Source organism: Danio aesculapii, chromosome 15 (genome assembly GCF_903798145.1).
Source record: "Danio aesculapii chromosome 15, fDanAes4.1, whole genome shotgun sequence".
NCBI lineage: Eukaryota > Metazoa > Chordata > Actinopteri > Cypriniformes > Danionidae > Danio > Danio aesculapii.
The window spans coordinates 43,628,799-43,647,026 of NC_079449.1; the positions used below are offsets into that span (position 1 = coordinate 43,628,799).

The 18,228-nt window shown below is 38.2% G+C and overlaps 1 protein-coding gene across 2 annotated transcripts in view; it reads right to left on the bottom strand.

Annotated features, from left to right (window-relative positions):
- The window catches only part of ift80 (intraflagellar transport 80 homolog (Chlamydomonas)), a 46,948-nt gene that overhangs the window by 28,166 nt on the left and 554 nt on the right, over positions 1-18,228 (bottom strand). For both annotated transcript variants that reach the window (XM_056473747.1, XM_056473749.1), the window contains exons 3-8: positions 14,160-14,380; positions 7,805-7,915; positions 6,537-6,605; positions 4,214-4,323; positions 829-918; positions 561-698 (exon numbers count right to left, since the gene is read on the bottom strand). In XM_056473747.1, the coding sequence (XP_056329722.1) occupies positions 561-698; positions 829-918; positions 4,214-4,323; positions 6,537-6,605; positions 7,805-7,915; positions 14,160-14,380 (739 nt within the window). The remainder of the gene's footprint in view (positions 1-560; positions 699-828; positions 919-4,213; positions 4,324-6,536; positions 6,606-7,804; positions 7,916-14,159; positions 14,381-18,228) is intronic.

The following is an 18,228-nucleotide window of genomic DNA, read 5'->3' on the forward strand; positions in this document are numbered from 1 at the left end:
CCAAAGAACATAGTTAATAAATACATTGAAAAAACAACAACATACAAATAAAAATCCATCAGCCTTACAATTTTTTTCTATTGGATTGCGATCCCTGAGATGTTTAGATCAACCACACAGCAATAGAGTCAGCTGCAGCAGATCTTCTGACAACCTTCATAGCACTCTATTACATTAAAAATAAGATATATGAGGTTAATATTAAATTAAACCAATTAATAAATGAATATAAAAATGATTTGGTTGTTAGACTGTTGCACTTTTGTTTTTGTGTTGTCAATATGCTCATGTTTATATGGGCCTATTGTTGTGTGTGCAACGTTTGTATATTTATATCCACCTCAAAGAAAAATAGGGGTTGCAAGTTGTTATTTTGTGGGTCACAAGCAGAAAAGTTTGGGAACCTCTGCAGCACAGGACAAATGAAATGACTCCAATATACAGAACATCCCGGCCAATACAGGGCAGTTGGTAACCCTATACATACACATTAAAACATGAGCTAATGAGAGCTGCTACTGCTGTAAGGCTGTGAGAGGATGATCATGTGCTCTTCTTACCCCAGTCTTGTCACACAGCCTGAGCGTGTGGAAGGAGCCCATGGCAAACAGCTCCCCGTCAGGAGCCCAGGCCACAGAGGTGATCGGGTAATCATGAGGAGCACTGGAGAAGAGGAGCCGCCCGTAGCTGTCCCACACCTGGACCACACAGATGTGTACAATACATGTTCAGTAACTCACCAAATAATAAATCTAGATAAATAACACTGCACGAACAGAACTTTGAGCATCTTCGTTGAAAGTGACACATCGCTGCTTCATCAGTCACCTTATATTTGCAGTCTTCTCCCCCTGACAGAATTAGATCATTGACCGCACTCCAGTCCACCTTCAGAATGACTCCATCGTGAGCTTTCCACTGCAGACACAGACACATGCACACATTATCACTGCAGATTGATAATACAGACACCAATATTACACTTTTGACAGATGTTTTAATGAAAGGCAGTTGTTGATCCCATAATCTTGGTGTTTCTAATGCAATGCTCTACAGTTTCAGACCTACTGACATGAAACTGTCATAGTCATGAAGAGCCTTGTTGTTACTGTACCATGTGAAGACACAATTGATCACACTATCAATCAGAACTTGGACATTATTCTTCGTCTTCATCTGAGATAGTCATAACATTAACTATCTAAATAAATCAATTATATTCCAAATTTGAAGTTGATATCTCCAAAAATGAGCTTTCTGTGTTATCATGGCGGCACGGTGGCTTAGCGGTTAGCACTGTGTCCTCCCAGCAAGAAAGTCGCTGGTTTGAGCCTTGGCTAAATCAGTTGTCATTTCTGTTTGGAGTCTGCATGTTCTCCCCATGTTGGTGTGGGTTTCCTCCGGGTGCTCCGGTTTCCCCCACAGTCCAAACACATGCGCTATAGGGGAACTGATGAACTAAATTGGCTGTAGAGTATGAGAGTGTGTATCAATGTGAGTGTGTATGGGTGTTACGTTTTTTCCTTGTTATTTACTGGTCCTGAAAATGTCTTAACTGTACTTTCATTAAACCTGCAGAATAACTCCTGTGCCTGTATAAGCAGCATACTGTAACATGTTCTGCACACATATACAGCATGTCCCCTTTGGGTTGCTTATTGGAGTGGGATAAGCTGCCATACAATGACCTGCTTCACAATAAATTACATACATATTAAACTGAACTGAATCATCATTGTGCCTGAATGTGGAATTATATTCGATGTTTGACGTTGTGGCGACGTTGTGCATTCAAGCGGCTGAAATGAGTTTCCTTCGAAGTGTAGCAGGGTGCACTCTTATGGATAGGGTGAGGAGCTCTGACACCCGGGAGGAGCTCGGAGTAGAGCCACTGCTCCTCCACATCAAGAGAAGTCAGCTGAGGTGGCTCGGGCATCTGTTTCGGATGCCTCCTGGACGCCTACCTAGGGAGGTGTTCCAGGCATGTCCCACCGGAAGGAAGCCTCGGGGAAGACCCAGGACACGCTGGAGGGACTATGTCTCTCGGCTGGCCTGGGAACGCCTTGGGATCCCCCTGGAGGAGCTGGAGGAAGTGTCTGGGGAGAGGAAAGTCTGGGGTTCTCTCCTAAGACTGCTGCCCCCGCGACCCGGCCCCGGAAAAGCGGCAGAAAATGAATGAATGAATGGATGACGTTGTGGCAATACAGAAACTTTCTGTACTGCTCCTCTTTGTGTTTACTTCCTTCATCACTGCCTTCTTCATAATGAGTTCATCACCATTGGATGCGAGGACTAATTACAATGAGGTAAAATTATATAAAGGAGGAGTTTTTTTGGTGAAGGAGAGTTCTGACCTCCAGTGTGGAAGTGGTGCTAGTGTCACCAAGTTGCGGGTGTGGCTCTGCCTGAGGAAGCTGTGGAAGAGACGCGGGTGATGCGCACGTTTACAATGACTGTCTTCTATAGCCACCGTACTACAAGTTACCTGGTAATTGCTGACATGTACCAGTCCTTTCATATCGTTGTGCTGTAAAGTTGCCGGTGTCAGTGTGTAAGGACAACTGCTGCATATCTGTCACTTCTCACCGTCCGTACTGCCAAGTCACCAGTCAACTGAACTGCTCACGTGTAACCTCTTCAAACCACCATACTGCAAGTCGCTTGGGTCAGTTTCACGCATACACACACATACATGTATTCATCACCCAACTTACACTTATTTTCATTTAATTATATTTGAGAAACTTGAAAGTTTCTGTTTGTTTGTTTCTTGGTTTATTTGTTGTTGTTTTCTGAGGGGAATTTTTGTTTTGTGTTACTTAAAATGATCGTGGGATATTGACTTTATTTTTTGTTGTTGCTTTTAGTTGAACTTGCCAATTAAATTAGTTCATTAAATCTTTCTAAGATTAAGTGAACTAATCTTATTTTCTTCTTCTTTTTTTTGTATGGTTCTATGTTACTCTTATGTTTGTAAAATGGGTGGTTTTGTATAAATTGTTATGCTGGGTTATTAATTACATAATTGAGATTTATTTTATTAAGTTATAAACTTGTCTGGTGCCCGAAATCGTATTTAACACCTGTTAATATATATACATTTTTTGTGTGTGTGTCCGAGGTTGACTGCGTTGGAGGAAGATACATAAAACACAGTGTCAACACAGCGCCCTCATGGTTCAGTGGTCCGCATATTGTGTTATGTAATTGTGTAGTAGTAATTTTTTTTTTGTCAAGACATATAATACTGTTGGGTTACTTATATAAGTTTACATATTTTTTGTGTGTGTGTGTGACCACCGTTACAACGTAATTTCAACTGAAACATGAAGAAAGGGCAGGACATAGAGTAGCTCCTCCTCCTTTTTTTTAAAAACAGCCAATAGCGTTTTGTTTTTCCTACAGCTCTTCCAGAGTGAGTGGTTGAGCGCAAGCGCATCAAATGAAAAGCAAATGAGAAGAAGAAGGCGGGGCATGTCTGATACTACAGAGAGCATTTGATTTGTCAGAGGATTTGATGAAAAACTGAGTATGAGGTGACGTCAAAAATCATTCATACATTTATGAGGAAGTGACAAACTGCAAGCTTTGTATGTACAGTTGAAGTCAGAATTATTAGCCCCACTTTGATTTTATTTTCTTTTTTAAATATTTCCCAAATGATGTTTAACAGAGCAAGGAAATTTTCACAGTATGTCTGATAATATTTTTTCTTCTGGAGAAAGTTTTATTTGTTTTATTCCAGCTAGAATAAAACCAGTTTTTAATTTTTTACAAACCATTTTAGGGTCAAAATTATTAGCCCCTTTATGCTATATATTTTTTCGATAGTCTACAGATCAAACCATCGCTATACAATAACTTGCCTAATTACCCTAACCTGCCTAGTTAACCTAATTAACCCAGTTAAGCCTTTAAATGTCCCTTTACGCTGTATAGAAGTGTCTTGAAGAATATCTAGTCTAATATTATTTACTGTCATCATGACAAAGATAAAATAAATCAGTTATTAGAGATGAGTTATTAAAACTATTATGATTAGAAATGTGTTGAAGAAATAAACAGGGGTGCTAATAATTCTGACTTCAACTGTGTATAAGGTTTATATCTTCTAAACACGAATACTGTCACTGTTTTGGAGCACACTAGCTTATAACATCAGCCTTTGTCAGTCATCATGACAAATGTAAAGTTGTGAGCGTGTCTGGGGTACCTGCAGGACTTTTGAGTTGGGCTGTAGTGGCTTCACAACCAGCTGTCGACCTGATGTATAAAGGACCCGGCCAGAGTCTGGAGCCCACGCCACAGAGTACACAGGAGTAGCTGCATACAGACACAACAAGCAGAAAAACCACAGACTAATCACTCAACTAGCTCAGAAGAGATATGAAAAATTCTTTGTGAATAAAGCAGTTTACATCCACTGAGAAACAAAAGAGAACAAAAACTGAAGCAGATATCAGCCAGAGAAATGTAGTTTGATGCGCTGGGATTTGCCACTGTGGTGTTTTTTCTTCTTTAATAAATGAGTTGCGCCTCAGAAGACGAAATGCAATGAACGCGGTGAATGCGGTGGCTTTTGTAGGTGTGAGTCGCTCTTTGGGGCGCAGACAGATACTCCAGACAGTTCTGGAGGGAATAATAATCGAAGAATAATAATACTGAAGCACTGTGATGACAGACTGACGGCTGAGGGGTTTTAGAAAGAGCTAAACAACATTTCAGATATTTTACAATTTGAAAGAAACATGTGCTGCAAAGTCCATTAATGCTTCCCATCATGCACATTTATATCATCACATGAACTCTTATAATAAAGATACATGACTTCTTTAACGCGCACATAGCTAAACATAGCTAGTGCCATTTAAACAGGTGTTAGAAATACTCAGCCGCGCAATGCATGTGAACACAAATGCCATTTTCACATTGGAATCGATCTTGCAGTAAGTGTTTTTAAGGTCTGCATGTAAACAATCTGAGGGCTAGAGCCAGAGGGGTGGGTGAGGTGCTGTTGACATCTGACCCGCTCCAGGTGTGTGTGGTTTGTCTCTTGGTGTCATGCTGACAGGAGGCTGTGATGAGTTTCTCCTGCTGCACTGCTCAGAGTTTTTGTCTTGTTTCTAATCTAAATATCTAAAAATTGTTAAATCAAGAAGCATTTTCTAGACAAGCAAAACATGTTGTCAGAAGTCTTAATTTAACCTTAAAACAAGCTAAATAATCTGCCAATGGGGTAAGTAAAATAATCTTGCTTTTGCTTTGATATTAATCTTCTTTGAATAATTTTCTGAAATAAATAATATGTGATTACAGTCTTGTCTACATTTCTGCAAATGTATGCATGATAATCTACAAATGCGAACAATTATTTATATATATATATATATATATATATATATATATATATATATATATATATATATATATATATATATATATATATATATATATATATATATATATATATCAGACAACAACAAAAATAAATTCAAAACACAGAATTTTAAATGTAAATTTTTTGAATGTTAAAATATATATTTGAATATATGTCATACGGTGACAGGCAAGAAGGTCACTAGTTTGAGTCCCGGCTGGGTCAGTTGGCATTTTTGTATGGAGTTTGCATGTTCTCCCCGTGTTGGCGTGGGTTTCCTCCGGGTGCTCCGGTTTCCCCCACAGTCCAAACACATGCGCTATAGGGGTATTGATGAACTAAATTGGCCGTAGTGTATGAGTGTGTATGTGTGTTTCCCAGTACTGGGTTGCAGCTGAAAGGGCATCCGCTGCTTAAAACATATGCTGAAATAGTTGGTGGTTCATTTCGCTGTGGCGAGCCCTGATGAATAAAGGGACTAAGCCGAATGAATGAATGAATATATCATAAACATGTAAGGAAAAGTTTACTGAAGCATCAAGAAAAATAACCTGAAATTGAATGAGTCTCTATGGACCTCTGCTGGATATATGTGTGGATTGCGCTTCCTTTTTTTAACAATAATTTTAAATGTTTCCAGCATTCCATTCTTAAAATATAGGCCAATATCCAGAAAACTTTTATACTGACTTTAAGTCAGTGGTTGTTTTAAATTAAATAATACATTTTCCATAATCTAAATTATGGCGTAGTTGCTTGTTTATTTATTCATTCATTTTCCTTCAGCTTAGTACCTTTATTTATCAGGGGTCGCCACAGTGGTATGAATCACCTTATCCAGCATATGTTTTACACAGCGCATGCCCTTGGAGCTGCAACCCAGTACTGGGAAACACCCACACACTCATTCACAGAGACACTATGGCTAATTTAGTTGATTAATTCCTCTATAGCGCATGTGTTTGGACAGTGGGGGAAACCGGAGCACCTGGAGGAAATCCACGTCAACATGGGGAGAACATGCAAACTCCACACAGAAATGCCAACTGACACAGCCAGTATTACCAGCCATGACACTCGTATTAAATTTAATATTTAAATAAAATAAACACTCAAAAAAGTAAATAATAACAATAATAAAAATTGTGTGTATGTTTACCTTGTTGAGCTAAAGTAGACCTCAGCATCCCACTCTTAGACCAGATCTTCAGTTGTCCGTCTTCACCAGCTAACATAAAAACATTAAATATTCTTTTAAACAATCTCCATGTATTTCTCCTGGGTGTTTAAAGTCAGCTTTACCCTATTGTAATAATGCAAAGTACTTTTGAGTGAAGCAGAATACTCTGCAAAGACATAACTAAGCTTAATTCACAGTGAACTGTTTGGATGGTTAAACTGCAGCTCTCAGCTCTCAGGGGTTTGACACCCCTGATTTAAAATATCCTAATTGCTGTCTTCCAAAGATGAACAAAAATCGAAAGGTTTAAAAGGACATGAGGGCAAGTACTTAATGACACAATTATCATTTTGGGGGTGGCACATATATGGTTGTATATAGTAATATACCTGTACATACACTTGTCAATTTGTATATTTGCATTCACTATTTACCTCTATTTTAAATATATATTCATCATCTATTATTTGGTCCTGTCTCTGTCATTGCACTGTAGAAGCTCTGGTACGAAAACAAACTCCTCATATGTGTGAACATACCTGGCAATAAAGCTCTTTCTGATTCTGATTTTGAACTAGACAAAACAATACAGAGCGATTAAAGTGATTAAAACGAAGAAATCTCATAAAAGACGCTTGCTTTAGATGAAGATTCGAAACCATTTTAAATCTTTTGTTTCAAATCAGTGGAGCAAGTATCAAATTGTATCATTATTCCTGAATATTTCCAAGCATGAGCCTCCTTTTTATGAAATCTCAATTGGATTCAGGTCAGGACTTTGACTAGGCCACTGCATATTGTAAAATATTTGCCAAATGCCGTTTAACAGAGCACAGAATTTTTCACAGTAATTCCTGTAATATTTTTTCTTCAGGACAATTAGGGGGGAAAAAATACAGGCGGGCTAATAATTCATGCAGGCTAATAATTCTGACTTCAACTGTATATATACTTCTTTGTTTTGCATTTTTTGCCTTTACTACAATATGACAGTAGCAGGACAGGTTGTGAAGTTGGAGAGAGAGAAGGACAAGATCAGGAAATATCCGCACAAAGGGACTTGAACTCAAGAAACCTGAAGTACAATGATGCTACATTTGAGCGCACTACCGACAAGGCATTTTGCCTTTTATACATGGAAATAGCCAGCTGTGTGTGTGTGTGTGTTTAGTGGATGATTGATTTACTCTCTTTAAATATATGTGTTGTGTATAGATGACTGAAGTCTTTTGAGGGTGATGTTGAACCTGTGATAAGAGCGGTCCCATCATAATTCCAGCGTCCAGCGAGCACAGCTCCTCTATGGGCCTCCACACTCTTCTCTATACGACCTGATTTACTCACAAGGTGCAGTTTACCTACAATACACAACACACAATCATCATCAGTCTACACACATGACTTCAGTGCTAAAGTAAATCATTTAAGTAAATGAAACAAAGCTGCACTCATTTTTATAATATAAAGGCCCATTCACACCAATAACTAATGCTGATATTTAGTTTCATTTTCTGGTCACTACTTTATCCTGTTTGAAGTCATCCTGACAGGAGTAAAATGACATTTTTAATGTATATTAAGTTCCGCATAAGTTATGTATATTTAGAAACATAGAATAAAGTAGCGACAATGCGCCCACAAACGATAAAGAAGTTCATTTTTGCACCGATCTCTATTATTTCTTTATTTATTGAACATACACTAAAAGACAAAATAACAGAACATTTAAATGGGAAGTTCACCCAAAAATGTGACGTGAAACGATTGGTCTGTGTAAAGAAATTTACCATATTATTAGCTTTAATCCACAGCCGTTGCTTCACAAGACATCAGTGTGTCATCAGGAGCCATGGCTATTGATTTGGACTCATTTGTATGTGTTTATTTTTAATCTGATAAACCTGTCACCATCCACTGCCATTATATCACTCAGCAAGAACTACAGATTCAGCTAAAAAATCATCTTCAATCTTCTACTGAAGAAGAAAAGTCACCTCCATCTTGACTTACCAGTGGATAAGAAAACAGGAAATGTTCATTTTTGGGTGAACTGTCCCTTAAATGTAAGCCTTATTTAAAACAACATCAGACTGCGAAGAAAATGCTACACTGAACCATAGTTGTGTATTTGTTTTTCCTAATATGAAAGTCAGTAGTTTCTAGTAGTTTTCTAACATTCTTCAAAATATCTTCTTGTGTTTAACAAGAAAGAAACTGAGAAAGAGTAAAAAGTGAGTGAATTTTCCTTATTGGGTGAACTATCCCTTTAACTGGAAAAAAATGCAAGATGATTTGAATAGTATAGACACTTGTTTTTTATATAGTTGTTATTAATATTGTTCCAACAATCAATATAAAAACTTTACAGTTATTTGTAAAGCATTTTATATGCTGAGCATTACCAATGAAAGCAAAACAACTGGATGCTTTATAATAGAAATTTGGAGGGACTTTCACTTCAGTCCTAACAACGTGTTTCATTATAGTTTCTAAATCTGACCTACAAATGTTTGCTTGGTGTTTGGCTTCACCGTACAGAGCTGTTCGTCTTTACGCATGACTTTTTTTACTTCTGTATTTACATAATTCAATTTTGTAATCATCTTTGTTTGTATAACTCTTCCACTAGACATCCTGTTTCAAAATAACTTTACCAAAAAAAGCGTAAGCTTTCAGCAGCACAAAGAACCATGTTTATGCAGGTTCAAGTCAAACTGAAGACATTTTAAGATGTTTTTAAGAGCATTATGAATGAAATTTCAGACTTATACAAGGGTAAATGCTAGAGATTTTTCATAATGGCCTATTTAAGATTTTTACTTTTAATTCTAATTAGTTATTTCTTAACCATATATTTGAAATGATGAATCAAACAATTATTCTAGAGCATTTATTAATCATAGTCAACATTTACTAATGCCTTATGAAAATCTAAATTCATGCTTGTTAACATTAGTTAATGCACAGTGAGTTAGCTGTATGTTCATTAACTAACATATACAAATACAGTATTAAATGTATTATTCGTTGTTTGTACATGTTAGTAAATACATTAACTAACATTAATACAACCTTATTGTAAAGTGTTACCAAACTTTGAAACAAATGTTATTTTAATGAAGATGATTAAACCATATTGTTTATAATGCTATTCAATCAGCTATTGCAATATTAGTTATAAATAGAGCTGTGTTAAATGTTTTATTGAGATGGATTGTTGGTGATTGGATGAATGTTTCTTTACGGCTGGGCTATTTTTACAGATTTGATGCTGATTTAATTTTGTTTAATCATTTTTATATTAAGTAGCATTAAAATTTTACACAGTGACAATGATAAAAGGATGTAAATTTATAATAATGTGGAATGGAAGAGCAAAGCAAGAACGAAGCGGTGGCTCAGTGGTTAGCACTGTCACCTCACAGCAAGAAGGCCGCTGGTTCGAGTCCCAGCTGGGTCAGTTGGTGTTTCTGTGTGGAGTTTGCATGTTCTCCCTTGTCACATGTTGCAGTGCCCACTTGAGGACACTAGCTTGTTTTGTAGTTTAACTTCATTTCCTACAATCCTTTGCACTTCTGATTGTATTCTGTTTCAGCTGTTTCTTGTTTGTTAATTTAGCCCTGTCTTCATAAACCCTTTTGTCTTGTGTTTTAGTTGCTTTAGGATTTTGTTAGCCCCTCATGCCTGGTATGTTTGTTTGGTTATCTAGTTTTGTATTTGCTTATTCTTGGATTCTTGTTTGTTTGTTTTTTTTTTAACATTCCTACCCTGTTTTTGTAGTCGCCTATTTTTGGATTTTTTGTTAGTTCTTTTGTCTGGTCTCAGTTCTAGATTTTTGTATCTTGTTTGTAGTTCCTGTGCAAGATTAGGAACCCTTTTGTTTTTGTCAAAATAAATTGCTGCACTTGGATTTTTGTGTTTTGTGATTCTCCACCACGTGACATCCCTGTGTTGGCGTGGGTTTCCTGCGGGTGCTCCGGTTTCCCCCGCTGTCCAAACACATTCGCTGTAGGGAAATTGATGAGCTAAATTGGCCGTTGTGTGTGTGTGTGTGGGTGTGTCCCAGTACAGGGTTGCAGCTGGAAGGGCATCCGCTGTGTAAAACATATGCTGGAATAGTTGGCGGTTCATTCCACTGTGGCGACCCCTGATTAATAAAGGTACTAAGCCAAAGGAAAATAATGGTTGTAAGAGCAAAGAAGTGGAACGCAAAACAAAAACCTGCTTAATATTTGATATTTTATGTTTTCATAAAAATCCTTGACTACACGTTGACTGCATACGCAGACTTTATTAAAAGCTCATTTAGGCAGCAGACAATTAATAGTTGGAGTTAGACTGAAATGTACAATTTCTGTTAATATATTGCCTGACTGATTGTAATGACATTGTGTGTGACTTATTGTTGCAGAAAGGTTTGAATTAACTCCACAACAAATACATCAAATCATCATCATTATCAAAGTTCTTACTGTAGTATTTCTCACACACGTTAGGTGATTTCTGCTTCCTTCATGTCTGTCACTGTGCTGTTTATCTGATGCAGACGCAGCCGAAGATTGGAGCACACTCTGACAGGCACATGGGAACGGTGGGCGGGGAGAACCAGCATTAAAGGCACAGGCCACAAAAACAGCTACAGTGTGCTCAGAGCTGAAAATCCAATATTCTGAAAGCTATAATAAATAATCTGATGGGTGTTTTGAGCTGAAGCTTTACAGACACATTCTGGAGACACAAAAGACTGATCTTACATCTTGAAAAAGGGCTAAAATAGGTGTACTTTAAGGCCTAAAACACTGTTTTTGAAATTTAAGACACTTTAAGAAGTTTGGCCAGAGGGGAAATGGACATGCCCAACTGAACCTGGTTTCTCCTAAGTTTTTTTCCTTCACTTTGGTCAATTGGTGAAGTTTGTTCCTCCACTGTCGCTACTGGCTTGCTTGGTTTGAGACTTGTGGAGCTGCGCATCAATGGATTTGCTCTTCAGTGTTTGGACTCTCAGCAGTGAAAATTAAACCACACTGAACTGAACTTCAACTCTGAAAACTGGACTGACACTGTTTCAATCTACTAGAACTTCTATGTTAAGCTGCTTTGACACAAGCTACATTGTAAAAGTGCTAGAGAAATAAATTGGATTGAACTGAATTCAAGACCCCGTGAACACCCTGAATAAGAAAGTTAAAAAGTCAAAAAGTCTGCTGCTCAGATCAGCGCTGTGCTGCAGACAGACGGCAATCAGGCATGGAGACACTTATTGAGGACGCTAGCCAAGCGTATACTTTGTGGCGGCGCATATTAAAAGAATCCTGAGGGCTCTGTGTAATTTGTGGTCGGCTAAAACTGCAAATCAGCATGTTGCTGCCCTGCGCTGTGCTATATTTAGTGCAGTCAACCCTAGAAAAGATGGTTACAAGTACACAAGCATAACGTATTGTGCAAATGAGATGTATTGCCATGTGACCGGGCTCTCACAAATACAGTTTTCTGTACAGTAGCTGTCAACACCTCGGGCTTTCTCCAAGATTTGTCAGCAGAACTGCAGGCAGAGCTCGAAACTAAAGCTTTAAAGAGATAGTTACACAAAAATCTATAATATTTCAGACCTTTTTGTACTTCTGTTCACAATTCACAGTCAGAATTATTCGCCCTCCTGTGAATTTTTGTTTTCTTTTTTAAGTATTTCCCAAACGATGTTGAACAGATTCAGGAATTTTTCACAGTATTTCCTATAATATTTTTTCTTCTGGAGAAAGTCTTATTTGTTTTATTTCGGCTAGAATCAAAGCAGTTTTTAATTGTTTTAAACCATTTTAAGGTCAATATTTTTAGCCCCTTTAAGCTATATTTGTTTTGGATTATTTGGATGTTTTGTTTTGGCAAAACGCATTAATGTGTATTTGTCAGTGACCATTAACTTTAGACATAAATAATATATGAACATTTTATATATTTATACATATATATTCATTCATTCATTCATTCATTCAGTTTACTTTGGCTTGGTCCCTTTATTCATCAGGATCGCCACTGCGGAATGAACCAGCAATTTATCCAGCATATGTTTTACAAAACCACGCCAACACGGTGAGAACATGTTAACTCCACACAGAAATACCAACTGACCCAGCCAGGACTCGAAAAAGCGACCTTCTTGCTGTGAGGCCACAGTGCTAACCACTGAGCCACCGTGCCACCCTATACATATTTATTCATTCATTCATTCATTTTCTTTTCGGCTTAGTCCCTTTATTAATCTGGGGTCGCCACAGTGGAATGAACCGCCAACTTATCCAGCATTTGTATTTTATGCAGCGGATGCCCTTCCAGCTGCAACCCACTGGGAAACACATACACACTTATTCACACACACATACGCTACGGACATTTTAGCCTACCCAATTCACCTGCACCGCATGTCTTTGGACTGTGGGGGAAACCGGAGCACCCGGAGGAAACCCATGCAAACTCCACACAGAAACGCCAACTGACCCAGCGGAGGCTCGAACCAGCGACCTTCATGCTGTGAGGCAACAGCACGACCTACTGCGCCACTGCGTCGCCCCACATATTTATTTGCATCTGAAATATTCTTCTAAAATGAGCATTTTTCTCAGCCTCCTGTGTGTAGGTTCAGTAATTTCACTATTATGGCAAAGAACAGGCTATTTTTATTGCCTTTAGAGTAAAATAACTGAACATAAACATAGGAGACAGAAAAATACTCATTTTACAAGAAAATTTCAGATGGCAAGTGTCCTCAGAACACTTGAAATAGACAACCTGAGTCACATGGCACCATCCTTTGATTCTCTTCCATCTTTTTTAATAGTTTGTTGCTAGTTGTTATTCACTGGTCCAGTGTAAGCAGGATTTTATTTTAAATTCTCCATTTGTTGTCCAAAGATGAATACATATGGCACAGGAGGGTGAGTAAATGACGCCTTAAAGGGACCGTTCACTCAACTTTTATGAATGTCTTTCTTCTGTTGAACACAAAAGAAAATAATCTAAAGAATGAATGGAAAAAAACAGACATTTCCATCGATAGGAGAAACAAAAAATATTCTGGAATCAGTGGATGTTTTTTCCAGCATTCATTCATTCATTTTCCTTCAGCTTAGTCCCTTATTTATCAGAGGTCGCCAGTGGAATGTACTGCTAACTGTTCTGGCATGCGTTTATATGGAGCGGATGCCCTTCCAGCCACAACCCAGTACTGGGAAACACCCATACACTCTCATATTCACACTCTACGGCCAATTTAGTTAATTTCCCTACAGCGCATGTGTTTGGACTGTGGGGGAAACCACAGCACCGGGAGGAAACCCACGCCAACACGGGGAGAACATGCAAACTCCACACAGAAACGCCAACTGGTCTAGTTGGAACTCAAACCAGGGACCTTCTTGCTGTGAGGCCACAGTTCTAACCACTGTGCCACCCGTTCCAGCATTCCTCAGTACATTTTTCTTTGTGAACAGATTTTGAACTGGTGGAGGATTAGTAAATGATGACAGGGTTTTCATTCCTTGGTGAACTTTCCCTTTAAGAGGTTTGTTGCAATCAACAGAGAACTGATCTACATGGAAAGGTTACCATCAGAGCTGGTGAGGGCAAAAATCTCCGCCACGGCTTGTTTCTTTCCGCTGACAGTCTTAGGGAACCAGTGCAGGTCGATTGGATAAATCTCATCCTGGAGTTTAACCACAACACTGGTGTCATTGGTGAGCAGGTTCCACTTGAGTATTTGGTGGTCATCGCTGCAGGAGTAAAGCTCATCTGCACTGGTCCATCCCACACAACTGACCAGCTCTCTGTGTGCGCAGCTGTTAAGGTGGACACACAGATCAAAGATTCAAAATACCCGTACAACCCTTTTCACATTTCATAGTTTCTCCATAGCAGAAGTCGTCATAGTTTGGTGAACTTAAAGGACACTGAATAGGAGAGTACAACAAATCCTTTTTACAATTTACAATTTCCTAAATCATTTTCCTATTTGCTGAAATAATAAAAGAAAAACTCCACGATGGTGTTATCAAGACTTTCAAAAAGAGGAAATCAATAGTGCGAGACTGATAACGGCAGCCAGAAGAGAGAATAATGACAGATTTACAGTCCTGACCCCATAGACACTGCATTAGAAACACCTCGCACATATAAATACCTCTAAATATTCATGTTTTTTACATAATCAAAATATTAAAAACGTTCAAGGATTTAAGATGCTGATGACTGTTAAACATGTCATAAGAGTCTAGTGTAAAGGGATGTAAAATAGGTCTCTGATGTGTGAAGTTTCAGCTCAAAATACCACACAAATAATTTAAAACAACCAGTGATGGGAATAACGGCGATTTAAATAAATGGCGTATTAAGGGCGATACTTTATTCAGTAACGAGTAATCAAATGAATTACTGTTTCCCCCATTACTCTGTTACCATTACAGACAATAAAATGTGCATTACTATAGATCTTTTTCTTGGTTGCTGCATGGAGGGTGCCACAACGACCAGCGTCTTCCAGTAGGATGCTTAGAACTTCCGTTTACAGCATTTACAATTGATAATTCACGATCCAAAAGTGTGTGTCAATACCGTTTTTAGTGGCCTATGGAGTGTTTTTGTGATGCACCACTTTTATTTGAAAAAAGATGTGTGTTAAAGCTGATATACTTCTATCAGGTTCAAGTGCGAGAGAAAAACATTCTCTTAATTCAGTGTCTGCCATCAGATCAGATGCTGAAATTCAGTATCAGTGTTCCTGTCAACCTGTCAGCTGTACTCCGTGGCTCTTTAATGCACACACACATGCAACACATGACTGCATTATAGGTTTTTAAATTTAACATGTATGTAACGAAGCCATGCAATTTCCAAAAATTACCAATAAAAGTATGTTACTTATACTCTGCTGGTTAATTTGCATGTTGATTCTAATTATGAGCAGTTTATGCTTCATTTAGTTAGTTTATGTGTAGTGTTTACACAGTATGTGTTTACACGGTATGTGTGGGACAGTACAGGCTACGTGTGTGTCAAACATTTTGGTGAATTACATTAGTTTGGGTTGGTTATATATTTGACAGAAAGAAAATGTTGGCTTTAGCGATGACAATAATCCAATTCAACGGCAATAGATGCCATCTGATGGTAATAGTAAATGACTCACAGCAGATGTTTTCATACCCATTAGATCGCATTTTTTAAATGATCAGTCCAGGAGGTGGCGCTGATCGACAGCAGTATTAGTTCAAAGACGTTAAAAGCAAGTAAAATAGTCGTTTCAAAGCTCATTCGAGCTGCCGACGGGAAGTTCGAAGCATCCTCCTTACACATTCATGCATTATGGGCAATTTTGCATTCTATGATAAAGGTCTATAAACAAGAAAACTGACACAACTTTCATGCAAGCAGCATCTCTCTCAGCCATAGGACCTCTCTTTCTCTGGGGCGTGTGTGTTCAGGGCTGGGGCGGGATACATAACAACCAGCGATGATGATTGGTGTGTCTGTGAACGTGGTGTAACTAAGAACGTGATGATTGGCTTAGATAGAGTAAATTTCCCTCGTTTGCCAATCAGAGGCAGTATAGTGCGGGTGTTCACACAAGCACACACGCACGCCAACAACCAGAAGTCAGAATGATGGCAAATCCAACAAGTTCAAAGGTAGCGTTTGAAAACTGGAAATATAAGCACTACTTTTTCCTCGTTAAGGTGAAAGGCAAGAATGTTTATGTTAATATTTATAATGATCTGTTGAATTTGATGGTTGTCTCTCACATTGTCCCACAACATCATTAAAATAGTGTAGATTAGTGTACAATGTTTTATATTTATTTTATAGTCATTTGACAAATTAGATTGTTTTAAAGTAACGCAATAGTAGTTACTTTCCATGGTAATAAGTTGCTTTCATAATGATGTATCTCAGTTACTATTTGTTTTATAACTCATCCGTTTCATTTATATTAAGTCTACATAATTAAGGTTGTGGCCACTTGTGTGACAGCTAGGTCTCGCTGGTCGCCATCATTTCACCTCAGCTGATTCCGGCTGATTAGCCACTGATCTCGGCATATTCATCATATTTTTGTATTTTTTAATGTGGCTTTACACAGTCTGCTGCTTTTTGGAATTATTTCCTGCAGTTATCAGATGATATGGCATGCTGTGTGCACTTAATTGTGCTCACAAACCATTCACCTGGCCTCCATTTCCCAGGTAAAAGAAATTATATTCTTATACACCATCTTTATGAATGTATTTGTTTTATTTAAGATCATTTATCATTAATATTTTCTTTAGACCCGTAAAGCACTCCAGAATGTGACAGAATGATTAGCTGTAGGCTCTAGAACAGTCATCTGAAGCGTTGTCATACAGTGTTATGCTGGATTTCATAAATAGCCCTGCATTTACTAACACAGACTATATCTGAAGTGTTTGGAAGTAATTCGCATTTTCCTCCTGTAGAAAAATGTCATAAGAACAAGTTTAGTGGCTCGATGTATTACTACAGTGTTTTTAAAAGAATAAACTTTATTGATATAATAGACAACCAAGCACATGTGGTCAGAACACAAACGAGTCGCAGGTAATGAAGCATTAAGCATTTCTCTCAAAAAAAAGACTGTCTAAGCAAAATGCCAGCATGCGTCTGTAGCTCCACCTCTTTGCCCTTGTTTGGTATCCCCTGATCGGTGGGGTGACGCGCTAACGAAATGGCGACGGTTGGCCACGCCTACTTGTAGCTTCTTTTGCGTTCTTCAGAAACCTACGTGTGACATCACGGATACTACGTCCATATATTTTACAGTCTATGGTCATAATTTACTCACTCTTCACTTGTTTTAAATCGGTTTCTCTCATCTGTTGAACACAAAGAAAGAAATCTTGAAGAAAGCTGGAAACCTGCAACCGTTGACTTCCACAGTATTTCGTTTCCCTACTATGGAAGTCAAAGAGTCCATTAAGGTAAATTTGGTTTTATATTCGCACATTCTGACTTTCTCCTTGATAATATGATTTCAGAAAAGTATTCTTTGCAAACTGGAAATAGGGAAATCATATTATCAGCCAATAACTTTTAAAGTACAACATTGTTCACAGTCAATTAAATAGTGCTAATGTTCTTTTCAAGTCATAGTTGTATGCGATTTCAGGCTGAATATTCGAAGTACCGTGGTAAATAAAATAGGGAGCATGTCACTGAATGAATGTGTGAATATAAAGCCCATTCATTTTCTTTTCGGCTTAGTCCCTTTATTAATCTGGGGTCCTCACAGTGAAATGAACGCCAACCCATCTAGCATATGTTCCATGCAGCGGATGCCCTTCCAGCTGTAACTCATCACTGGGAAACATCCATACACACTCATTCACACACATACACTACGGACAGTTTAGCTTACCCAATTCACCTATACCACATGTCTTTGGACTTGTGGAGGAAACCCACGCCAACATGGGGAAAACATGCAAACTACACACAGAACTGCCAACTGTCCCAGCCGAGGCTCAAACCTGCGACCTTCTTGCTGTGAGGCGATCATGCTACCCACTGTGCCACCACATTGCCTTATAAAACCCACTTTACCTCAGTAATGGTTACAGGTTTCTAACATACTTCAAAATATCTTTGTGTTTAACAGAGGAAAGTA